Genomic DNA, 26,053 nt, shown 5'->3' on the forward strand with positions numbered 1-26,053 from the left:
GCTTGGTTGGGATGTGTATATGGAAAAGTGACAGGTGCAAACTTTCCATTTGGTATTTTGATGTGGCTCCAATGGGACATTTTTGAGGATGATGCATGGCTTCCAAGAAATGGCTTATGGTCCTTCGAGACTGAAATAAATATTTGGCTCAGGCTGACAACCCAGCTAGGAGCAATAATGGTTAAAAGTATGAATAGGCACAGTTTTAGAAGCCAGTCGCATTGTTAAAACTTGATAAATGCAAGTAGGTGGCAAGTCCAATCCAAAGAGGCCAAAGAGGTTAGTGTGAGGAAAGCCAACCCAGGAAATGCAGCACTTCTGCGACTTCTGCCCTCTCTCTCTTTCTTTAGGCTAACTCAGAGCCCTCTAGGCTAACTCCATCTAAAGAATTTTGCCTATTGCCTGACTCAGAACATAAATCCAAGATACAATCCGTGGCTTTTTTTTAAAGGCATAAGTAATATAGGTCTAATGGTGAAACAAGTGAAAACATATGTTAGCTTAACCATCACTTGATCACACTGACTGAATAAATACAAAACCCAATTGCCTTTGTGGCAAATTTGACTCTTTAAATGCCACTCTTAGCAAGAAATCGACCCTTTGAGCAATTAATGGCAATAGCTTCTGAAACTAAAGGTGCTATATTAGAATCGTCTGAGCGAAAAAGCTTTGATAGACATTCATCCGCCTTGGCCGTACAGGAGTGAGCCGAGCAAAAATCATCACTGGAAGTGGCCAAAGAATCTTGCCCCACGGAAATCTTTGGTCCCACTTTGGCAGGGCTCGTGGGTCCTTGAGTNCACTCTTAGCAAGAAATCGACCCTTTGAGCAATTAATGGCAATAGCTTCTGAAACTAAAGGTGCTATATTAGAATCGTCTGAGCGAAAAAGCTTTGATAGAAAGTACCCATTTGTAATATCAAACTCACCTACCTCAATATCATGAAGACCTCGTCTTAATGATATGTCTAAATACTTCTGTAAATAAAGAGACTTGCAATGCAGTAATCATCGCTTATACAGGCAAATCTTGTCTTGTCCGTCGCTTCTGGAAATCTTGGTGTTTCAGGCTAGAAAGAGTTACTCTCACCTTCACACATGTGTCCCTATTGGCCTGAAGCACATGTGTCTTGACACCACTGTGACCACGTCAGGTGAGGATAAATTGCTCGATTTCACTGTCAAACATTCCTATCTGAGGAACATGTTGAGGCCATTGATTTTGGCCCTGACAGTGATTCTGGGCAAAACGCAAGATCGGATATCCTACGACAATCATTATCTTGTCAATTTAAAGGTCGCCAATGAACGTGATATTGACGAATTCAATCGTGTCTTGGCCAAGGAACAAGCACATTGCCAGAGCCTACAGGTAAGGGGTTTTCTCTAGTGGTTCACGAAACCAGAACCCAAGGGTTAATTCAACTCTGTCCCAATCCCTTGAAAATCCCAGGTCGATCTGAGTGAAGGCTCTCACGATTTTTTGTGCCAGCACCACGAGGAACGGAATGGTTTGGTACATGAGCTACACCAAAGCCAGATCCCTTTTGAAGTAGAATCTCAATCCATGAGAGAGCTCCTCTTATCGGAAAAACAACCAGAATCACGAAATGCAATCCCCATCTCTTCAAAATTCAACTATAACAAATATCCAAGGTAGACAAAGGGCTCTCTCTATATATGCGTACATGATAGAGAGTCAATGGGTAGAACAAATTGCCCAAACTCATAACTACCGTATGTCACTTTTATGCTGTTGTGTTTCTCAGATTTCAGGAGATAGTCAATCATTTGAATACCATAGAGAAAGAGAACCCAGGTGTGGTTCGGAATGAGCGAGTGGGTGCCACCCACGAAAATCGAAGCCTCATCTTGACCACCATTGGCAACTCTCCCATGGGCCAGGACACCCGAGCTGTTTGGATCGACGCAGGTAGGGTAGAGGTTTTTTTTGGGCTTATATTGAATTGTGCCTCAAATTGATGGCCATAAAAGATTTGGTCTAAGCCTTGGGAGGCATGGAAATGAGCACGGCTTCAGCATAGGTGGGCAAATGCTCCTCGGGAATGGTGTTCCTAGCTTGTTGAATGGGTTTGGCTGACTCTTTTAGTTCCTTGTAGCCAGGAGGAGCATCCAGCTTCTTTCACTTTGAGGATGGCATGCTATGGTTGATTAGGGGTCCAGTAATTGACCCGTCGTCATTGGGTGATTGCATGGTTCTGAAAGGCAATGAGAATAAAGTAGACGTTGAGGTTAATGAGTAGAGCTCGGATTTGAAAGTGATTTGCACGTTGAGCAGAAATCGAAGAGAATTACAATGGGTAATAGGCTTTCCTCAGTGTGGATGGTCTGTACTTTTCAAAGAAGAAAACCGGTTACGAAAAAACCGCTCGAATACTGCTCTACATGTAATCAAATTTCAAGTCCGATCTCTATTAATGTTTTCCATGGAACAGAATATAGCACTTGTTGTGTTTTTTTTCTTCATTTCTTTGCGTGAAGGTGAAAAGAATGATGCGTGAATAAAGTCGAAATGGCAAAGAAATCTTTGTTGTTTGTGTTTTTCCATGTCATTGAATTAGCTTTTTGCATAATATAAATAATTTTGCCCAAAATGGTCATAACCACCTGACAACGCGACAATTTATTTGAACGTTTTTTTATAATTTTCTTCAATAAATATCAACAAAAAAGTGCGATCGCCGATTCATCTCAAGTTTGTTAGCGTGTGACATTAAATCCCCTAGTAAAACAAAAAAATGAAGAGTGGCGTTTTGATGACACGCTTTAATTCAAACGAGAAAGAATTATCATGCTGCGAAAGTCGCTTTTCGTGTCCATTGAAGCACAAACCAAAAAATAGAGAGTGCTTAAAACGAGAAAATCAAATTCCCGCCTGCTGGTGCAGAAATGTGGGCAAAATTTTTCGGTCTTCGCGACATGTTAGGCAAATTCTGAGCAGTCATGTATCAAAACAGGGGTTCTGATTGAAAGTCCAATCTCCTCACCTGACACTTCGACTGCATTCGTTTCTTTCGGTGAAAAACGACATAATTCCCATCTTGGGACGGACCTCCCGCTTGAAGAAAGCAAAGTAAAGCAAGCAAGCAGCGAGGACAAGGAAGATCACTAACATTATGGCCACATCCAAAGGTTCGGGAATCGTGTCCTTGCATCCGCGTTTAGTTGCTAGTAGACAGAGTTGGTATTTGGGCATCACTTGCCGTAAATGGCCGTAATGCTCATTCTCTGTCAAAACAGACACTTTCATTGAGAAGATACACTTTGCAAAACGGTTATACTGATTACTTACCCCAATCATCAAAGTTCATGCGCTTCAGCAACGTGATGTTGTGGCAATCTGCCAATTGTTTAGGCCAATAAAATGGTTGGTTGTCTTCTTGGTCCTCTCCCAAAACGACCGAGGTAGACATCATTAATCCTGAGAAAATGACAAAAGTCCAAATTTCCACTTGATAGTGAACGAGCTTGATCTTGGGGAACTCAATATGAACTGGGATAGTCCATTGAGGAGTCAACTAGGGACCGGCGTTCATAGATGGTCATTGAATGATAAGTCGGAAATCCCTAAAAGTGCATTTCCTTCCCGTGAACTAATCTTTCACGAATTAACCGTAGCAAATTACGACCTTGGATTATAATTGTACAATTTGCCTCACGGTCTTTATTTCTGCTAATCATGTAAGCTTTTACTTACATGGATTTGAGACTTTAATCCCCATGTACATTTCCAAGTTTTCAACGATAATGCCCAATAGGCTCATAAAAAGCTATTTGCACAAAATCAGTGCTCTTATTCTTAGCACCACTTTAATTAAAATCACACACCACCAATTGGTTTCACAACTTATGTTACATATTTCCATGAAATATTGGTCTACGTAGTTACAATTGATGGTTACGATGTTTTCATTCGAAACACGTAAGCCCATCTTTGACGACTTGAAAGCAGTCTTTGCCGGCCGCCTTTTTTGGAGTTTTTATGCGCTGTTCTTTGTTATGAAAGTTTGCGAGTTGAAAAAGGCCAGATTTGGACTTGACAGAAGTTTACCTTAATATGCTCGTGAATCAATGTCTTGTGCGTCGAATTCGTTTAAGAAGAACTGTAATATAAAACTGCGCCAATATTATTCAAGGAAAAGCCTTGAATAACCTTAACGATCTACATTACCAGCCATTACATAGCCTCAATCCAGAGCTGATCAAAGTTGGCAGTGATCCCAGAATGTGGGTCACTGTCTAGAAAGTTCAGTGTCATTCGTTCTCTGTATTCCCATACATACTTCATTCGAGTACGTGGGCAGGATAGAACGCAAATGGAAAGTCTTTGTTTATACGCAGTAATCGATATCCTTGTCTGATCTTGTTTGCATTTAGGTATCCATGCCCGCGAGTGGATCTCTCCCATTACGGCTCTCTTTCTGATTGACCGGATTGCGGAGGAGTTCCGCAAGGAGCCGTATCAACAAGATCAAAGGATCGTGGGTGTAGATTGGTATTTTATGCCCATTTCTAATCCAGATGGATATGAATACAGTCACGAAACGGACAGAATGTGGCGAAAGAACAGGGCGCCCCCTCCCAAAGGTAATATTCACATACAAGTGGCTGGGTATCTTAAGATTACTACTAGTTAGTGGATATTGGTGTAACGTCGTTCTGAAAGAGGGTGAATCGATTTAAGCTTCCATGCTCCGCCATTAGCTATATGTACATACGAAGGTCAGTCATGCATAGCCATCACTTATCAGCAGTCCTTATTTCTTATCTTGGTGATGGGCAATTACAAATTTTACAATGATGCGATACTCGAGGGCAATCGTTTATCTTCTAAACTTCATTCTTGTGTTTATTTGGGAAACCTCCTTTCTAGGTTTTGTTGTCTCGGAATGTCATAGGATATCTGGGGATGATTTTTTATCGGTTATGTAATGCAATATGAAAAGGTATTGTTGATTGGGGCTTCCTTCAAATATTTGATGAACCTTCACTTTAATGATAGGCATGCTTGATGTTTGAAACAAATTGGTATGGAAACACTCCTCTTTGTCCATTTTTGTTATAACATGGAATTTGAACGAATATTCTTGGGATATTTCAAGCAAAACTGTTCATTGTGAAAATCAAGTACGTTGTAAGGAGGGGTGCTGAAAAGAAGAACGTTTTGTAATCTTCGTTATGTCTATCGTAATTGATTATTGCAAAAAAAAACGAATTCCACAATCTGGTAACGTTTTAGGTGCGTATAAATAGTCCCACACTTGAATGTCCATGATTTGGTTGAGACATTTAATTTGCCCATTGCATCCTTCAGGTGAGTCTTGCTATGGAGTGGACCTGAACCGAAACTGGGATGTTATTGGATTTGGCATTGGAGCTTCCAATGATGCATGCAAAGACAATTTTAAGGGCACAAAGGCCAATTCCGAACCCGAGGTCCGGGCTGCCTCTAAAAAGTTACTCTCAGTCAAAAAGAACGTCCGAGTTGCACTGTCCTTGCATAGCGCTGGTAAGTTGGTCAAACTATTATTGTAACACGAATTGATCAAATAGCACCAAATAAACCAGTCTTCCTCTGAAAGGTCAATATTGGTTAACCTCGTGGGGCTACAAGACACAACTACCCGTGGACAACGACAAAATGGTGTCGTTGGGCAAGAAAGCCGCTGATGCCATATTCCGCACCTCTGGTCGGCGCTACAAAGTCGGATCAGCAGGCGCTTTACTTTATCCTGCAGGTACGTGCTACATCATCAAGTCGATTCCTTTTTCCGTCTTATCAACGAGATATTCTGCTTTTCTTTGCATAGGTGGGGCTAGTGATGACTTTGCCAAGGCCAGAGCCCTCATTCCTTACGCTGCCACAATAGAGCTGCCTGGGTCACATGGGTAAGCCAAGCAAGATGGGCCCGTTCTACCAATTGGTTTGCATCTTCTTTGCCCTTCTTTTCGTAGCAAGAGGAGGTTTGTTCTCCCGGCAAGTCAAATCAGAAGCGTTGGCGAGGAGATGTTTGCTGCAATGGGAGTGGTGGCTGAAGTGGCGAGGAATCACCCATTGGGCGACGATCCGTCTTTAATGGAGGAAGCAAAGCGAAACAACGGTTGATTGGTAATCGAGGAGCATGATCCTTGTTTCTTTGATATCTCGACTAGACAATGATGGGATAACAATCAGGCATATTTAAGCATATATAAATGTACGGCAACGACATAATTGAGAACGGCATGTCATGGTTACAGGTAGGGTTCAGACCAATACATGACTTTGGTCACTTTCCCATTGGCGTTATTGAACTGATGCTCTTCTAAAACGGTCAGATCCGAGACAACTGTCCGGATCTTGTCCCTGGATTTCACTTCACTCGGCTTTCGGAAGTGTTTGTGATTGGTTAAAAGCCAACTGGGAGACATAATGGCTTTCTGATTCATTCCCGATTCTTCGATGAATTGGGAGAACCTCGAATCACGGGCTGTCATATTTGGAGGTGAATGTTTATCAGAATATTCCGAGGAATCCGTTTCTCGTCCACTGTCCTTGGGACTATTGCTCGTTTGGCCCTCGTCGGATTTGGTCTTGAACACTTTTCTGGGCAAATCTGGTTTCGGAGTGGATAGAAACGCCTCGTCTGCCGACTGGAATCGAACCCGCCGGGTCACTGTGGGAGGGCGTGGTAAAGCAGGTGGGGGCGGCAAACTCGCCTTGGCATCGAACTCTTCCTTGGGCTTGATCACGAATTTGGGCATGGAGAAACTTGAATTAGGCGAATCGTCACTTTCAATCGAACTGGGCGTGTCCATATCGTCACGGACAACTTCGGCCGTTTTGGCCGCAAATCGCTCCAATTCGTCATTCCTGGCCTTCAAAAGTGCGATTTCTTTGGTTTGCCGGGCGATCGTCAAGTCTTTGGTTCTCATATTCTGCTGAAGTCGCTTCTGCTCACGCAACAAATTCGACCTGAGAAGCGTCAATTCCCGCGCAATCCGATTGAGATCTTCATCTTTGGTCCTTTGGATCTGGAACAAGACACATACGACATTTCTTTCTCAATCATCGTGATGAGTACAAAAACCTCGGTGTGTGTACCTCGCGGACTTCTCTCTCCTTGTCCTGCAATTTCAAGGCACATTGGACCATAAGTTCCCGGGATTTGATCCTCTGATCCTTCATCATGTCTCGGAGTGCTCGATATTTCTGCTTGGTCTCGATGTATCGTTGCTTCATAGACATGGCCTCGGCTTCCATCTGCAATTGTCATAGGGGATCATTATAACGGTCTGCTTTTCCCCACCTTTTCTTCCCCCTCTCTACTAAAAAAATAATCGATTCTCTCGATGACAACCCGCTATCGACCCAACATTCAAGCTAAGCTGATAACGGAAATCTGCGCTAAATATTGACCCGGGTGATAAAACGAGCCGAGCCTCATTCATGAACAGAACTGATTCTTGAAAACTCAAATATCTCGACATCGCAACACGTTCTCAAATTTGCACCCATGTTCTGGCTGATGCCCTTGAAGCGAGCTTCATAAAAGGTGGGCTTCTTTCAGGTGACACGTGAGCGAGGTATAAAGGTGATTTGGGAGGGCTTACCAACTTGCTGAAAGAGCGGTAGAGCAGACTGATCGGTCTGAGGCGAACAAAAGATCAAAAGAGACTGACAACATCGGCAAATGATTCAATAATCTTGGCTCTATCATAGCAATGGTAACTCCCTTGATATGACAAGGGCAAATGGGAAACACATTTGTTTCTAAAACAGCACACTTGCGCTGCACTCGTGGAGCAAAAATATCGATTACTCGTTACGACTTGGTTTCGAAATGAATTCCGTTTTACTTGTACTTGTTCTATGATCTCGCTCTTCTCTCGCCTATCTGACTACTTATTACAACAAATGCCTCCTTGCCGTAAGTGTGCATAAAAGGGATACTTTTTAAGGTTGAAATCCCGGATAATGAAGCTCACTTTTTCACTGCCCACGCCCAGCTCTGCAGGCTAAAATACATGCAAATCCTCAAAAAAACCGTGTCACTTCCAACTTACTTGCGAATACTGTGCGAGAACTCGACGAACTCCCGAGCTTTTGAAATGCAGTCCAAAACCGGGGAAGAAATCCGAGGCGGGCTTCTTGGTGGCCCCCATTTGATTGGGTACAAAAACACGTCTTCGAAGTGGAGAGCAGTTGATAGCAGCCGTTGGCTTGGCCTTAATCTTGGCCCTGGCGGTTTTCATCGTTGCCTTCCAATCCTTTTGATCGTGTCCCACGTGGAATTCCCGACTTGTTTGCTCAGCTGGATTAAATGAAATGAAAAAAAGAGAGACTAGATGGATGTCTCATTGAAGTAGATCGGAATTTCGTGCTTCAATAGAAACACGGATGACATCTGATATGGCGGATTGTACGGAAATACAACGTAAACGACTGGTACGATCTCGAATCCTGACACACGCGGACCAATTTGAATAGAAAAGGTTCTTTTGTTCGTTGTGGTTTCCCATTGAGCGTTTCGAGAGTCTGAATGGAAATGTGTACACAGACCGTTGGCCAAACATATTGTTTCACTTCTCCAGACGATCCCAATCCACGAACGATGTGACATGTGGTCAGGAGAGCGGATGGATGGTCAACGAACACACATACATTCATCATGTCAAGAAGAAGTCAAAATCCTGTCATAGAAGAGCCAGATACGGAGCTCCTAATAGCACTCGAGTGTCAAATCGGTCACATCCAGAGCAAAGCCGTCAAACCAGATGCTTCCCTAGTATCTGAACTCACCAGTCAACACTCGCAACGAGTGGTACACTTATTTGCTCGCCCTCCGAGATGTAAGCATGTCCCTGTTATATTAGCAACTGAAACTGAATGTCTGAGCTCCGTGGCTTTCAATGATCCAGTGTGTACGTGTGTGCTTCGGCCCAGCTCTTGGCTTGCAGCTCTTGGCTGTGGATACCCCCAAGAGAGGAGCGACCAACGGCAAAAGAGACTCAAAGCTACACAGAGCTTTCGCTTCACGTGGAACTTGGGGGGATTTTGTCTCTTTACTAGGGATGGTTTGGACAAGGCTTAACGTGATAGAATGGAAGACCCATTGACGAGTATCATAACACTGGAAGTTTTAGACGGTGAATAAAAGCATGATTTCTTATGAAAGATTCCAATTTATAAGTCTCTCAAAAACACTTGATTTGTGAACAGCATATCAACATGCTTTAGTCATTTCACAAACCTACTGTTTATTTACTTATATTTTCGGAGGATATGGTTCAAATTGTTTATCTAAATTCCTTTCAAACTTTACCAAAGTAGTTGGATTCGATTCAAACAAAATTGTTTTGATCGTTCACTACTAGTCCTGTATGTCTAATACTTGGGACAACCGATCGTTGAGCATTGAGTTGGGACAATCCGTTGGGGTCATCATGTCTGCTGTCTCCCAAACTCATAGAGCTCGAGGGAGTAAAGTTCAAGCTCACTTCATCTGCCCCTCTTTTGCCAAGGCTTGCAGAACATTTCGGATTCAGGCATTCTACTTTTTTATATGCATCCAATAGGCCACCAGGTCGACCCTCTCGAAAGGTAATGTCAAGTCCATCTGCTCACTTAATTACAAACCACGGCATGTCCCCATGTTCAAATTGTTCACTCTCTGGGAACGTCCCTTCATTCACCTTCAAACTCTAGTGTATGTCTCTTCTTCAAGCTCAAGAAAGGACTCTATTGGCCTATTGAATTGGGGCGGAGTAGAACATGTTACATGTGTCAAGACTCGAGAACTTGGTGACAAAGGAGATCAAATGGCACAGCTGAGATACAAAAGATCTAGCTTGAAGAAACTCCAGGGATCGTCATGGGTGACAACTTATTTACTTCCCAATCTTCCTCTCCAAATATGTAGTTCCTAAACGAAGGCTCTTACCAAGAGGAAGCAGTTTGTTAACACAATATCCGGTTCAAGAGTAGTTCTGGTTCACTCACTAATGAGATGAGCTTGAACTATGCGGAAGAGAATGAGGGATGCTCGCTTCAACGGGAATTTTCCAACTGATGAGGGCGATGTGAATGTGCTTTCATTCAGTACACTTACTTACTACCGTTCATAATGTCCGTGACTTTAGCCCTACGCTCGAGAGAGGATCCGCAATTCAACATATTCACCCACGGAAAATGAACGGCGAGCTCGATATTTTGGTAAGCCACTCAGGGTTGCTAACTTTCTGTACTCTGAGTAAGGATTCCTGGAGAAAGATAATTTTGGCACAATTTTTGTGGAACAAGTAATAATGTCTGTTGTCGAGGGTTCAGTGTGTTTTCTTACATCTTGATCTACCATATATCGTGGTAGAAAAGTAGGAACCCTGGGATTCATGGGGGATGAGGGATGTTTAAAAGGATAGTGTGCTACTACATACAGCCGTCTGTTTATCCTCAATTGGATAACACGCTCTCTCATTCTCTCCGGACTGCAATTGTCGAGAGTAGACATCTTTACCCACGGATCAGTATCAAATCATCCCCTTATCAGTTGAACGATTTTTATTAACGTAATAAATTTCATGGTAGTCACTCTTGTCAGTTTTTGGGAAGTATTGTATTTTTTCCTCACTCAACCTTAAGTCCTTTGATGTAGAGGTCTGCTTGCTTTAAATGTCAGTTTGGTCCATGGGCGGGGCAGATGGTTGCAAGAACGAACCCCTCCTGCTCATCTGCTCAAAAACACCTCTCACATCGCTCTGATTGGGCTTTACACTTTCAAGCTCATCGATAAGGTTCGTCAGGATTGTGGCCCTTGAGGTACATATTTCAACAATATTTTATGTACAGTGTACCGTACAGAGAAAACGTTCGAGATCATTTATCAATTCGCAGATCTGCATCTGGTTTGAACCAACCACCTGCCTGCCCTGAAAAAGGTACCCGATGAAATGCTACCCGAGTCTGTTGCTTATTAGTATTACCATTACCTGGATATGTACACTAGAGACTTTTGGAATGATAGGGAGGATGGTTCCTGGACAAGAAGAGAAGCCCACCCTCTTGGTGACAGCTAAGTAGGGAGCCGTCGTCCGTGCACGTGCCTAAAAATAAAATGATGAGGATGAAAGGATAATTCTAACTCTTTCCCTTCACCCGAAGAATCATCATCCCAGGTAAATGGACGGTCGGTTGGTTGGTTGGTTGGTTGATGGCTTAGCAGCTGGATGCGAGTATTTTCATTAATTAAAGTACACAAACCAGACCTCTGGACTTCATCATCAACAACCACATCGGGGACCTTATGCATTGCCCGTCCAAAGTTGCCATCTCATTTTGGTACGTTCCTGCCAAGAGACCAATAGCCCCCGTAACCGACACCGTTTCGATCGTTAGCCAAAGAAAAACTCACACACCATCACGCGCACAAACGGCCGAGCAAACCATAGTGGCTCCTGACTTGCTTGGTTAGCAGCTTCCGCACCATTTTCTTCCATTGTGCAGGATTTGGTACAGCTCAAAACGTAGGTGGATGTGAATGAGATGGTGACATTAGAATCACGGAGCAGCTGCTCCGAGGTGTTGTAAGTCAGAACTTGTGCTCAAAGATACACTAACGACATTTGTCATGTTCCGTTCAAGGGATAAGACTTTTATATTATGTGTGTATAGCAGAGCATTAGTGGGGATATTCATGCTGAGCTTTAAGACAAGATATCGTATGGGGTCAACCATTTGTGTAAATACCAAGGATTGGAAAGTGATGGAATTGGCAACTGGTTCCAGATCTATCTATCTCGGAAATTTTGAAGGAACGAGGACTTTCCACATCTACAAGAGCTTGTAGCTGATAAATGTGTTTGTCTCAGGAAACATCAAGTCAAAAAGGTTTGTCTCTATAAGATAGATTGATATTCGCTGAGCATCAGATACGACAGTTAGATAATGAGTCATTCTCTAAAAGGTGCTGAGACTTGAGAGGATTGCACGCAAGAGATTGCAAGAGATGAATTTAAAAGCATCTCATTATCGTGCATTTCATTTTCTTTCATGGCGTGATTTTAGCCATCCATCGGGCGCAACTTTTTCGCTTTTTGTGTTGTTATGGGCACATGTTTGTTTGCCCACACGTGCATTATGTTGTATCTATGAATTTACGTTGGAAATGATTGACGACAAGGGACAATTTGAATGGAATGAGTTGTCCTTCGGTTGAGAGCAAAGAGCCGTGGTGCTTGTTTACTCCTTTTTCTTTCTGGACAGACGAACAATTCGCTGCTCTCAAGGAATTGGATGTTTTTCAGATGCTCATTGATGACGTCCATTGACTGATGGAGAATGCCAACGTAATCATGAGCTTTGTGATTTTTCCCTCGATTTTCAACAAAGCATGCTTAGGTTCAATTTTAAGTATGAAGTGTAATGTGAAATCAATATGTCTTTGACGTTTTTGCGGACTTCCTTACCGCTGCTGGGATTGGAATACCTGCCGTTCAAGACGAGAAATTTATTCAATCTACTTAATTTTATTTATGAATATTATTTGATCAACCAATGAATTAGAGTTGACTGATCGGTCTAGCCCTTGAATGTAAGGTTGATGGTGAATTTTAGTCAAAACCTTGTCCAAGTTTGACTTGAAATATTCAACCGGATCAACAAGGCCTGTACGTTTTCCCTACGAATATTGAAGGGAAGCAAATTAAACATTGAAGGAGCCCGAGAAAGAAGAAAGTTGGACTTTATTGTTTTAACTAGTCTGGATTCTCGAGGGCTTGAAGGTGCTCTCAAAACGCACGTTAAGCCTCGGCGGTCACTCCAATTGTCCCTAAATCCTGGGTTGGGACAAAGCTCATGAATGCTTTTGAAGACGTACAGTATCAGATACCTTTCGTACCTTCTCTGAGTACTGTACAGTCCCAACCTTTCTAACCTCTCACAATACGAGAGCACTCTCATATCCACAATGTTCCTGTTTGTATTGTGTGACAATCTGTTTCATGCTTGTTTTTGACACGTCGTATAAATCTAACATTATTAATGAAACGCTTTAAATTTGTAATCGATATTTGGCAACTCTGATCTTGTGATTTTTTTCATTTAGCAATGATTTAAATTTTGCAAGTAATGCATTACGATTTTGGTTCTTTTTTTTCAATTTTCTGCTATAGATTTTTGGGAATAAACAAGACTCGTTTTTTGGGTCACAAATAAAACTAATGTTGAACAAAGTTTTTTTTGGTTAACTTTCAAAGTCTAGATATACATTATTGTGCATGCAGATCATAAAGATCATGAAACAGGAAAGTCAATTTACGATTCCAAATTGTTTGCAAATCCCTTGGCATTGAAAGCAAATTGCGTTATAGATACAAAGTACCTATGTTCCAAATTTGACTCGGAAAAATCGTAAAAAAGAAATATTTATGTCGGCAACGTGTTTCTGAGAGGCACCTCAGAGTAAGAAACACGGTTCCGTATCTTGATCCAAAAAGTCACAAGCGAGTAAAGAAAGGTGGCGACCCCGGCCATGACCGCAAAAGACTTGAAGGTTGGCAAGGTTCCATAGTTTTCCATGAGGAACCCTCCAATCAACCCACCCAGACCACGGCCAACACCAAAGTAGGCCGCTCCAAAAATAGCTGGAATAGAAAGGGTCCAAATTCAGGGTTCCATTTCATCGGAATATTGTAGTATGAGAATAGGACTCACAATTCATGGTCGGGGTGATCTCTTTGGGCGTGACCGACATGATGAAGTTGAACACAGATATCATGATTAGTGAATGTGACAATGGTTTCAGACACTCCAAGGCCACAATGATATGCGGGTTGAGTGTCACAGAGTAGGTGGTGAGACGAATAACGTAAACAATCAAAGCCATAAGAACGATCCAGTTGTGGCCAAAGAATTGGAGTAGACGTTTAGAGAACAGGGACAGCGGAAGTCCGATGAGGGCAGCCGCGCCCAAGGACACACCCATCATAATTTTCTTGACTCCCAAATCCGACAAATGCCTGGTTGAACAGAAAGAGAAAGATGAAAGAGTAAATTATGATAATGTTACATTTACGTTATTGCTTTTTGGCCAGTCATTTAAAATAAATTAAAAAACCATTTGAGCTATGGTAGTTTTGTGAGGCACTTGTGATGATAGCATCTGACAGCCATTGGACATGTGCTTTTTTGTTGCAGATAATTGACAAGGAACAGTGTCCCCAAAAATGCTTGTGCTAAAGACCATGAACATTGCCAAGTTTTGCCTTTTCATAAACATTCTTCATGAACAAATAAAAAGACACCAAAGAAATTGAAAAAAATCAGTGTTGCAGGCAGAAAAGAAAAGAATGTGTTTGGAAGTGAAACTTGGGGCCAAATTCGGAAGAAAGTTTTGAAAGCATTATTGAAAAATTAATTTTGCTTTTTATCAAACCTAAGACATATTTGGTCGTGGAATTACTCGCACTTTAGTGTACGTCATTTTCTAAGATAAGGCAAACAACTTGAACATTGGCAACAATTATTTCTAGTTTAAATCCATTTTGAAATTAAGCGCGTCATTCTCGCTTTTGAGCGAACGAAGATACGAAGTGGAAAGGACTTATGTACTAAAAGTAATCGTCTGATTATGTTTTAAGTTCACGATTATGGGTACATTGCATTCATTCAAACAAATAATGTTGTTACTTACCAAAACAGGTAGTTTTCTAAATAACCCCATAAGACACCAAGAACAAAAAAGGCCACCAAGTAGGAGATAACGTCCAGGTTGTGTAACACCGCCCATGCATTGGTCAAGACCTTCCTTTCCCCACGTCTGAAGGTCAAGCTCAGCTTTAACATGACCATGGCAGCGGCAGCACGAAGGCCAAAATACAGGTAGAATGCGAAACTGTAATCCTCCGTTCCAACCACTTTTGATCCAAGGTCAATCACAAGACCTGCCAAAGGTCCGAACAGAATCGACCCCAATGTTCCAAAGACCTTCTGGAGTCCATAGTCTCCCCCATGTTCCTGCATGACACGTATTTTCAAAAGCTGCAACTAAGGGATGATTTGATAATCATTCAAAGAGATGATTTGATAATCATTCAAAGAGTCTCACTTAACTTACTCGAATAATAGAAGACATTGCTCCTTCGAAGAGGGTCAAGGATGACGCCCTGAAGACATCCAATACTCCTCGAGATGCCAAGTAAGACCAAAAGCTGGTTGTCCAATCCGCATTGGAACTGGAGATGTCAGTAGAACCCAGTGTGATGTTCAAAGCCACATCTTCAACCAACGAAGAGTCCTGCAATCGAGGTATCAAGAGAAGAACCAAACTTGAAGCTCCATTGAGAAACGTGATGATGCACATGAACACCCTGAAGTTGCCCATTTTATCAGCGATGATCCCAGCCAATGGAGGAGCCAAGATGTCGGCAATAGGCATTGCTGACGTGACCCAAGCGGTATCCTCCAAAGAAAACCCCATGGATTTCATGTGGATAGACAAATATGGGAATAGAACCACCAACCCCGCCGATTGAAGAAAAAAAATTAGTTTGACCCAAACCAATTTGACATTGGTTAAATCGTTGACAAACCATTGCCAGGTGGAGAGTGTGGGCTTCTGCTCTTGTTCGGACATGGTTAAAGAACTCAGAACCGATACATGAATTGAGACCGACTGAGCATCTTCGCCGGGTTCAAACATTAAGAAGATGAGTCAACCCTTCACCAAAACACCTATTGACAAGAGCACTAGTAAAATTCTTCGAGCGGTAATTCTCTTTTGCACAGGATTCGAATTGAATGCTTGAAATATTTAAGTCAAATCATCCCCTGAACGTAGGAAGGACTTGGTGCAAATGAATAATCAAGGTGATGAAATTTTCACAATCAGGCTAGCAACGAAAAAACGTAACTATAGCTCCAACGTACCCAATAGGGCAAAAGATGACGAAAAATATAACACTAAGCATAATAATAAGGCAATGAGAGTGAAAACAGAAATGGACATTGGACCCTGATAAGGCACAGCTGACGGGCAAGATTTAGAAGTTGACCAATAGGTGGTGCCAGGATCAGAGGGTCATGGTTGCCATCCTAGTAGTAAAAGAGCATTCGCCTTTAATGTCTCTAAATTTCAATATAAAGCAAAAGTGGATTTAGAATTGTCTTCAGCTTGCGCTATGGGGTCGAAAGAACGTGTTCCATATATTTTGAGACTTTGATGCCGTTTTAAAACCAATTTTGATTCATTTTGAAAGTAAGCAAGAGATGTGCTCTCAGGATCCGGGATCAATCGCCTTCTTGTCACCCCATAACATTTTTAAACTAATCCATTCCAAACAGGAAGACCTTAGGTCCTTAGCCAATGACAGCATGCTTTAGGCTAAACTAAAAGACCACATGGTCTTCCACTGCAAATAAAGAGGTGCATTTGATGCCTTGTTGAAAACTCAATGGGGCCCTTTCAATATACATGTTCTTTCTTTGTCACTTCTTTAGTTTCCAAGAACTATGAACAATTAGCTCAACCTGCTTTGTTAAAGTGTAAATAAAAATCCTTTTTAGATACAGTTCGGTTGCTAGTCTCAAATGTAGAGGATGTTGTGTTTCCATAGAGTACTTCCTTCATTAAGTACTCTATGCTACTGCGAATATTTTTTTTCCTTTTCCATCTGATCTTATGGTTCGTCCTGACCTCTGTTATTACCTAGTTTTGTATTCCAATCTGATTTCGGCTGAAGATATCGCTTTGTTTTTGACTATGGACTCCAACCTCTCAGAGCATTTTATTAGTGGAACAAACAGGAATCGGCGGTAGTTTACTGGCACTCGCACGCTACGAAAGACAGAAAATAGTCCTCGCTCCAGACATGGATTCCGTAATTGCTGTATAGTAATTTACCTGTCAGATTGAGGGCGAAATATAAATTCTATCCTGCATTGTTATTTAATGGATCTGTGACATCCTTGTGAGTCACTTTCAAGACAATCATTAAAAGCAGCGATGGATTCATTCATTCAATCAATCATTACTTGGATGCAGTTGCTTGAGAATACCATGACGTTTTCTGTTATAGAAATGCCCCCAGATCGTTCTATTTTCCCCACTGAACTGATATGAAGCCATTGTATGACGAAACACTGGCTGAATGACACAAGCACTCCAAACAAATGCTATAAAAGAGCTTCAAGTTGTGTTGCTTATCCTATTTTAGTTTAGATTTTCGAGGTAACTTGAACGTGGTTGGTTTGATGGTTTCTCCGATATTGCTTTTGTATAAAGGAATTAAAGGCTTACTATGAAACGGATCAAATATGTTATGAATTGAATAAGTTATTTCTCCTATGATATAAGTAACAGTCTTTGAGCAATTGACAAAGAACTGGGGTTGCTGTTTATCCGTTAAATGCCCACCATTTTACAATTTCCATTTTTTAATACTATCTAAGGATATGATGTAAATTATCTTTGGTTTGTTTAGATCATACGAAAAACAGAGGGACTAAGAGGCCGGGATCAACATGTAAATTCTTTCGAATGTCAACCATGGAGTAAGAGACGATTGACCCGGATGATTGTTGTATGATAGAAGCATAAGAATTATTGTTGTGCGATAAACCATCTTAAGGTAGTGCTTGACGCTTTTCAATCCCAGCAAAGAAGCAGTTTGCGCAGGAAGCCATAGTTTTCAAATCTCAGGGTCATTCGCAAATAGGATAACATGAGAGTTGTGAGAATCAAGTACGGATAAGAACCCTTCATTAGCCAATAGACACAGAATTACACGTATAAGGTTATTGAAAGGAAGTTGATCGTGATTGCAGTACTAAATGGATTCTGGTTATTTGGCTACAGTAATCAAGATTTAATTGCATTTAAATAGCAATTCTTTATCTTGATAGGTAATTCATAACCCATAACAGATCAGGCATTACTTTTGTTTCATATGCGATACTATTTACGAAACGCGTAATCTTGTTGCAGCCCACATATCCCCTTTTGATCAAAGTGTCGAGCGATTTCGGCCAAACAGCTTTTGAAATGGAGAAAAGTTTCGGTGGAAAAGAACGGTGACAAATTGTAACGCAAAAGTGCGCCGTATGTTACTTCATGAATCACCTAACGTGTATTGAATATCCGCAGGTTTCTTTTCCATTTTTACTTCCATCCCTACTCTAAATTCAAGAGGCCTTGAATAGCACTTTTATGGACTGAAAATAAAGTACAACGTCAATCTATCCCAGCCTAATCTAGAAACCATTTTTTTAATCATTAGAGGATTGTTACGTCAACGAACCAAATTCACTCTCCTGTGCTGAGCAAACACGTAAATGCTCTATAGTGACGGTATACTGACCACTGAAAGGCTTGGTAACCTTACTCTAACCCTCAAATCCAATGTTCTCCTTCCGGTATAGGGAAAATGGATTATATTTTGATCATAAGAGTGCTCTTACTTGTTTTGATGTGTCTAACATTTTCACATTGAGGGTCGACATCTGCAATCTCTCTGGCGGCATAAATAAGATGATACTCCTGATATTATAGATAATACAATTCCATTACTAATTTCTTTAATTCTTACATCATCTTTATGTAATTGGGTTGAACGATTTTTACATCATTATCATTGAGTATAGTGTTTCCAAAATATTTGGTTAATCCTAGAATCGAACCACCAAAAAAAATGCTATTTTAAGCGAATAACAACCAAACATTTTTTAAAACCCAAAACAGCCTTAAGCTATTTTTTAAGGGATACCAACCCCTCCCCAGGGGGACAATGGGTTGCATGAAACATAACACACACCAACTCATTTCATAAAACAAGATGAAAAATGCTAAAAGGCAAGAAGTTAGTATGTCTCACCTGTGTAGCAAAGTGCACAAAGTTTGCATCAGTATACGATGTACAATTTCCTTTTTCTTCTTAGAGTTCGCCGATATTGCGTTCACAAGACAAACCAAAATGGTACCACATGAAATAAATCATCATCATCATCATCATCATCATCATCATCATCATCATCATCATCATCATCATCATCATCATCATCATCATCATCATCATCATCATCATAATCATAATCATAATCATCAAGTCAGATGGCAGCTCTCTCGCTCGACCTGGCAGCTGAATGATGGGTGTCCCAATTGAGGGATATTACCGCTTCGTCGTCACACCCAACATTGATTATTACCTCAGTTCGCCCATTTAAGTTGTTAAAGCAGCAACTCATGCTTCAATTTAAATACTCTAAAGAAGGTTGGACTTGGCAAGCCTGGGATCGAACCAGGATTCGCAATTGGTAAGCGGATGCTCTACCAATACAACCCTAACAAGCCTCATGCGTTTAGTGTAAAATTGCATCTAGAATGAAATATGGTTGTTCATGGTGGAATCACGAAATCTCAGGCATTTGTACGGCCGCCTTTTTTGCTCAGCTTGACATTTCCCGAATGAATCTGTACGAAAATGCTGACCAGCTTTGAGATAAAGAACCATGGAACATGGATCTGTTATTTTTTCAATCAAGTCTCACTGTTTTGTAAATCAGGTTATATCCTTAGTTTTCGATTATATTTCCCACGCAATGTGTAATGGTTATGAATGACGTTCAGATATTGATGTACTTTTTATTAATTATTCTGAACTTTCGTGGTCTGTAGTCGAAGGCGAGGGCTAATCCAGCTTTAATGTATTCTTCCTGACAGACTTCAGAGGCCTTATTTTCGACTATTCAACCAAGAAGATGTAAATTAAAGGAACCTGAGTGTCAAGGCTAATTCTTATTGGCACATCAGCCGATGGGATCACTGATCCATTCTTGTGCGGCTTCTTCGGCGACCCTTTGATAATCAAGGTCCTTGTGTATCCGCTTAATTTTGTATTATGGTCACACAAAAACAAGTACGAAAAAACACAATAGAGGATCGTCAGGAATCCAGATCCTAATATTGGGGAATCACGCTAACTAACAACCTCTTCAATGTGTTCGTAGCCCCCCCTAAAAGCAGTCTTTCAAATCTCTTGAAGTTTTATAAGAACTTTATTTTCCTGCAAAATCATGATTGGACTCAAGAATATTTTCGCTAGTTTTACTATCCTTGCTTAAACTTGATATTGATGCTCTTCGATCTGAGAAGACAAAAAACTGTTCCAAGACGATTTGTTTTAATCAATTCCAATTGGTCTGATCAGAGACAACAAAATGTCTGGACGTATCTCCAAATTAAACTACCTCGGTCTTATTTTAAACAGAATGGGACAATTCATGAATACGTGATCAGCGAATAGATCATCAGAGACTTGAGTTATCAATATCCCATCAAATGCTGCTTGTATTAATTATCTTCTTTTTATTCATATGTCCGAATGTATCCACTAAACAGAAACTTTGAAGAAACGGTCAATCAAATCAATTGATTTCTCCTTTGAATCATGATTCTACTGGCTGATTGTTTCAGCGATCTCTTTTACAAGTTTGATTAATCAAACAAGGCCAATTCATAATCGAAGTAATGTCCAAAAAACTAGGAGTCCCTGATCATGTTCCATGGTCCACATTTTCAAGGTATAAAAGGACCAATGGAAACCTTGCTCCTAAACAGTTTCTTCCATTGATTAAACATTCATAATTCTAAATGGGTACTCCACTGATCTATTTGGACCAGTCCTACACTTTGCATTATCCTCCAGGTAAAAAGATCACCTAATTCTTTGTCGTAACGAGTCCCTATCACATTAAATAACACATCAAATCTTATAATCTTTGAATCAAAATAAGGCACCAAACACACTGATGGAGCCTCCGAGGATGTGTTAGCTATCACCCATGAGCATTGGACTCAATATCCGCCAGTACATCCATTCATCCAACACACATTTGGACTGCTTTTCTTCGTGCTTTGGTTCATCTCCGTTACCGGCAATGGACTCGTTATCTTCATCTTTCTCAAGTGAGTTCTCGTTCCTTTAGAATTTCTTTGGCCAAGATTGAAGTAGTCTACAAGTATGATCTACATTGGTTGTATAGTCTTGGGATGCTGAGAGTAACACGGCCTCGAATGGAATTCAGGCACTGTTACTTAAAGGGGATCACGATATAAAGAGACAACTCGTGGGTTTATGTTTAGCCAGTTTCCTATTCTGGGTAAGGCTTCTGGTTACATTCTTTTCCCAGACACATCTCAAGGAAAGTCTTAGACACTGTCAAGGTACTATACATATGGTTAACGTGATGTCCAGCTCCACTGACCGGACGAGGCTAAACCCTCACCCAAGTACCCCAATTACAATTATCCATTAGGTTTGCTCTATAAATGCTTTGGGAATACGTAGTCCTCTAAGATGAAGGGAAGTCCGATGGAGTTGTCCACTTGAAAAGGCGTAAACCTAACTTAAACGTATGGTTTCATATATACGACGTTTAAGTATGAAGATAAGATCACTAAGGGTCGGAAAAATAAAGTGCGATGCTTGCCAAAATATTTTGTTTTTAAGTTGTGATTCTTGCCCCCAAATAAGTTATGGATACAAGGGAGTAGTTTCATGAAAGGTTGAAAAAGTGATGATTCAATTGGTTATACATGCTCTTTTTTAACATGCAAAATTTGGCTAAATATTCTTTTTTTCACTAAGGTGTGGCTCATTGGGCTGACAAAAACAAAAAGTTCCCTTCCCCTAGGATGAACGGAAAACTTAAATCCCGAAATTGTGAATTAAATGGAGGATTTGAAAAGATCAGTGTCATCATTCAGAGAAAATCTAAACAAACAATTTATGAGCTGTTTTTTTTTTTCTCTGATTTGCAGTACAATAGAGAAGTGTAAAGATCTGGGATTTCATACTAGGTCGCCCTTTTGTACATTGCTAGGATTAATTAAGTGTCACCACGCCTTTTCTGATGAATATATGGTACAACCAAATATTTTTTCATATTGATTACATATTTTTTCATGTGCCATCTAATGACAGTTTTAGGGTATGAATGTTGAACTGATAATTGTTTATCTTAAAAGTTGAATAATGTCCTAAATTGGCGAATAATTTTGTTAATTCAGAGTTGGAACACTGAATGAGCTTCAATCATGGCACGGTAGTTCTTAACGCGATTGTGGCGCAGCTTGGGTAGCTCACAAAGCTGAAATCCGAGCCCGTACTTTACACGTCTCTATAGCGAAAAAGGTATTTTTGCCCCAATGTGGCCTATAATTTAAACCTCAATCAAACCCAAGGAGATAATCTTTCCGATCCCTCATTAGCACAATGTTTGTATTGCATTACATCTTGAACATGGTTTGACTTCAATTAGTTTAACACACTTGTATTGCATAGGTCGAGGGAGATCAAAGGTGTGCCAATGGTGAGGTTAAGTCATATTCTTAGAATTTCAGAAATAGATGGCGCCCTAATTATGAAAAATAATGGCGGAATTATAGCACGACCAATTTTGATCTAAACTTGATGCTTTCATATAACTTTGAGGTCAATTAAATCTGGGCTATGATCTAGTGGTGGTTTAGAGTTTCATAGTTAACCAAGTTTGTCGCCTAATGAGGTTAAAATTATGAAAAAACATAAATATCGATTGTTTTGGCGCTAGGTAGCTTTAGTAGACATAAAATATTTGGATAAAGGAAACAGGGCAACTTATATTTGACAATGAGCTTACATTTGACAAGTATGTGTTAGATTTTGACGTTATGTAATATATGAAGCACCCTCTAACTCGTTTAGGGTCTATTGTTCTCCAACAAAAATCATCAAAATAGTCAGAAAGGAGTTATACTTCATGGCAAAGGCAGATATTTCGCTCGCTGAACTAACTTAATTAAACAGAGTCATCTCGGAAAAGGACACTAGAACGAAACAAGGAGCAACAGCCGACCAAATTGTCATTCTGTTCTAGGACCAAAACTCTTCGAACCCCATCTAACATGCTAGTGGTGGCCTTGGCCTTTTCTGACTTTGTCATGATCTGGTCTCAGGCGCCACCATTGTTTATCAATGTTTTCATGAGCAAACATTGGGCGTTTGGTCCGCTCGCTTGCGAGTTATATGGATTCTTGGGCGGAGTTTTCGGTGAGAACACTAAATATCTAATTTATTAGAGTCAGAACGGAAACGCTTTGAATTGGAATCCAATCTAATTGCAGGATGCGGGTCGCTTTGGATGATTATCATGATTGGCTATGATCGATACAATGTCATTGTGAAAGGATTTAATGGCATGAAAATCACCCCTTGCATTGCTTTTCTCATGATCGTTTTCTCGTTCGCCTACTCGACAGCTCTGTGTATTCTTCCACTCCTGAAAGTCTGGGGGAGTTACAAATTGGGTATGGTCATCGAACTTTATTTATTTGGAAGAAGGCTGCTTAAAACATTATATTGTTAATTTCAGAGGGTCTTCTGCTAACCTGTTCCTTTGACTATCTTACTGATGATTGGATCAACAAGAGTTTCACACTTTTCTTCTTTTTGGGATGTTTTGGTCTCCCCATGTGCTTCATCATCTATTTTTACTCGCAAATTGTCTATGCAGTGGTGGCACATGAACGGGCCCTGAAGGCTCAAGCCAAAAAGATGAATGTGGAAAGTCTTCGATCAAACACAGTGAGGATTCTTTAATGAGAAAAGGAGAGTGTATCCCACTTAACATCATATGGAAAATTATTACAGGACGCCAATGCCGAGAGCGCAGAGGTGAGAATCGCCAAAGTGGCGATCACCAACATTTGCTTGTGGCTCCTGGCTTGGACTCCTTATGCCGCTATCGCCATGATTGGACAGTTTGGGGGTGCTCACTTGTTGACCCCGGTGGTCACGCAACTCCCTTCGTTCTTGGCCAAGACCGCTTCGTGTTTCAACCCCATTGTTTACGCTGTCAGCCATCCCAAGTGAGATTAGGTTGCCTTTAGCCGTTCATGGCAGATTCTTCACATAGTCTGCTTTACAGGTATCGGGAAGCTTTGACCAAGGAACTTCCTTGTCTTGGAATCAGGGAGGAGTCCCAAAGCAATGAAAACAAGACTACGGCTGAGACCACGGGATAGAGAAACCGTGTTGCTTAAAAAACCTGAAATTGAGAGCTTTCAACTTTTGGGAAAAATGTGTCCAAAGGTATTTCGTCATTAATACTATCCATCGATATATATATACATATACATATGTGGTATACTGCGTGAAGCTGTTTTGAAAAGTTATCTAGATCTTGATTGATTTTAGCACAAAACCGAATGTATGATTGCAAATTGTCTTTAAAAAAAAGTCCTATTCATCACATACTGTCTTGCTTGAATGTGGAGTGTGATTCCATTTTTGAGTCAAGTGGCATTAAAGTCTGCTAGGTTCACTTTGAAACAAGTTGCTATATTCTGTCAGTGTATGTAATGAGTCATAGGTTATTGAAAAAAAATCATTTTTGATTGGTTTGGAGGAAGTGTCCAGGTAAAGTCAAATCCATTTTTCCGATCACTAAATCAACCTTTACCTGCTGATTTTTAATGTATGTCCCCATGTTTAATCAATTTTCTATTTCAGGCAATGGGTCAATTCAATACAAGTTTCTTGGAGGAACTATTAGTGTCCAGATGTGCCAGATATATTTTAATTGCAATTTTTCATTGACCTGTACAATTGAAGAATAAACTGAATGATCCCCTGCATCATTATTGCAAGAAATTGATTTCGCAACGGGAACATAACACGTTTGAACAAGCACCTTCCGGCAAAATCAGAAATCAATTCTCATTTCGGTCAAAAACCGACCACGCAACATGTACGCTCAAATTCTCAAAACCTCAGTTATGAAATTTGAGTGTGACTGTTATTGCTTGGTATATTTGGCTACCCAAACTTGCTTGCGTTTTCCACTCCAATTCTTCCATGGCTTTTTTTCATTGGACCTATTTTCTAAATCATTATATTATTACTTACTTTCTGGGTGATGGTATGATTATCAGCTTATCTATAAAAAAAATGTTTTCAACGTTGAGCAAAAGGACTCGAGCTCTTTCGTTTGACTTCTATCTTGATTTTGCTGAATCTTTTTGCTGAGGAAATTCAATGAAAACATGGAAATTTATCAAAATATGGGTAAACTTGAATCTATTTTTGAGGATTTGAGTCCGGCCCATTTCTCCAATCTCGAATGAGCGCCATCAGACTCAAGCGTAAACATGACCCTACACTAATTGATTGATTGGATCATGCATAAGACGAACACAATGGGTGGATTATTGAACAATCCAATTGTGACGACTTACAAACAAACTTTCTACACTTTCAATATCTTCTTATCGAACGATAAGATCGAATTCTCTATCCCACGTGACACTTCATTGCTTTCCAATCGTTCTAGAACATCATATCGAACTGATATCGGAGCGAAACCCTTTGAACCATCAAATGCAAACGATAAATGGCTTCTTTGGTGAGAATGAGAATATAATTTGTTACCAAACATTTTAGCAAAGAACAACATTTTGCAATAAATGTGAACACGAAAACCCGTTAAAATGTTTGGCACATTGACGGAACCTCTTACCATTCCCATCCAGTTTATTTTTTCAAACTGAAAATCATGGGTTTCGTTAATAATCGAGCTCTCAGCTTTTCACAGATTGTTCCAAATCATACAACAATTAGAATAATGCAATATTTGAAAACGCCTCTGAACTATGATGTGACTTGGCTCCTGATTATGAAACAAGACCAATTCTAACCTCAACCAAGAACATAATTTACATTCCGATGGATTATTCCCACTTTTTTGGCTTCATAGGTGACTTTGAAATAATCGGCTTCAATGCAGACATACATATAAAAACAATTGAATTTCCTACAGGAAGAAAGACAAGCACAGGCAAATCTGTTTTCGATCCAACATTTCACACATTTCATAAGTTATTTTACATTTTATCTTAGGCAAAATTGTGGAAGATGTATCACACAACAACGTAAATCAACCAATCTAGACAATTGATCAAAATTTTGATACGACAAGAACAACAAGGTTATATTGCTTTTAGGACTTAGACCACCCTAT

At 40.4% G+C, this 26,053-nt stretch overlaps 5 protein-coding genes across 9 annotated transcripts; 2 read left to right on the forward strand and 3 right to left on the reverse strand.

The window, feature by feature from the left end:
• Nucleotides 1-1,058: 1,058 nt before the first annotated feature.
• Nucleotides 1,059-6,313, forward strand: LOC131889139 (carboxypeptidase B-like). The gene is made up of 8 exons (XM_059238156.1): nt 1,059-1,375; nt 1,457-1,659; nt 1,773-1,936; nt 4,402-4,611; nt 5,339-5,533; nt 5,607-5,762; nt 5,835-5,913; nt 5,980-6,313. Exons 1-8 carry the CDS (start codon nt 1,127-1,129, stop codon nt 6,128-6,130), a joined length of 1,407 nt encoding a protein of 468 aa, XP_059094139.1. The 5' UTR covers nt 1,059-1,126; the 3' UTR covers nt 6,131-6,313.
• On the reverse strand, nt 1,737-3,522 carry LOC131889142 (uncharacterized). Its single transcript, XM_059238162.1, has 3 exons — nt 3,317-3,522; nt 3,012-3,252; nt 1,737-2,222 (listed from the first exon to the last, which is right to left on the reverse strand). Exons 1-3 carry the CDS (start codon nt 3,438-3,440, stop codon nt 2,147-2,149), a joined length of 441 nt encoding a protein of 146 aa, XP_059094145.1. The 5' UTR covers nt 3,441-3,522; the 3' UTR covers nt 1,737-2,146.
• On the reverse strand, nt 6,127-10,239 carry LOC131889140 (uncharacterized). Of its 4 annotated transcripts, none has more exons than XM_059238159.1 (4): nt 10,007-10,239; nt 8,071-8,318; nt 7,109-7,267; nt 6,127-7,038 (listed from the first exon to the last, which is right to left on the reverse strand). In XM_059238159.1, the coding sequence occupies exons 2-4, from the start codon at nt 8,257-8,259 to the stop codon at nt 6,259-6,261; spliced, it is 1,128 nt and encodes a 375-aa protein (XP_059094142.1). In that variant the 5' UTR covers nt 8,260-8,318; nt 10,007-10,239; the 3' UTR covers nt 6,127-6,258. The 4 variants fall into 4 exon arrangements, with proteins under 4 accessions (XP_059094142.1, XP_059094141.1, XP_059094140.1 ...); XM_059238158.1 differs by having other exon boundaries at nt 9,948-10,239; XM_059238157.1 differs by having other exon boundaries at nt 10,120-10,234.
• Nucleotides 10,240-13,130: 2,891 nt separating this feature from the next.
• LOC131889138 (major facilitator superfamily domain-containing protein 6-like) lies at nt 13,131-16,007 on the reverse strand. Of its 2 annotated transcripts, XM_059238154.1 has the most exons (5): nt 15,929-16,005; nt 15,117-15,296; nt 14,694-15,016; nt 13,715-14,019; nt 13,131-13,644 (listed from the first exon to the last, which is right to left on the reverse strand). In XM_059238154.1, exons 2-5 carry the CDS (start codon nt 15,132-15,134, stop codon nt 13,427-13,429), a joined length of 864 nt encoding a protein of 287 aa, XP_059094137.1. In that variant the 5' UTR covers nt 15,135-15,296; nt 15,929-16,005; the 3' UTR covers nt 13,131-13,426. The 2 variants fall into 2 exon arrangements, with proteins under 2 accessions (XP_059094137.1, XP_059094136.1); XM_059238153.1 differs by having other exon boundaries at nt 15,117-16,007.
• A 4,638-nt stretch (nt 16,008-20,645) lies between these two features.
• LOC131889245 (compound eye opsin BCRH2-like) lies at nt 20,646-24,674 on the forward strand. The gene is made up of 8 exons (XM_059238315.1): nt 20,646-20,700; nt 20,789-20,960; nt 22,913-23,085; nt 23,160-23,342; nt 23,408-23,619; nt 23,686-23,903; nt 23,963-24,126; nt 24,547-24,674. Exons 1-7 carry the CDS (start codon nt 20,646-20,648, stop codon nt 24,057-24,059), a joined length of 1,110 nt encoding a protein of 369 aa, XP_059094298.1. The 3' UTR covers nt 24,060-24,126; nt 24,547-24,674.
• Nucleotides 24,675-26,053: the final 1,379 nt, after the last annotated feature.

Source organism: Tigriopus californicus, chromosome 10 (assembly GCF_007210705.1).
Source record: "Tigriopus californicus strain San Diego chromosome 10, Tcal_SD_v2.1, whole genome shotgun sequence".
Lineage (NCBI taxonomy): Eukaryota > Metazoa > Arthropoda > Copepoda > Harpacticoida > Harpacticidae > Tigriopus > Tigriopus californicus.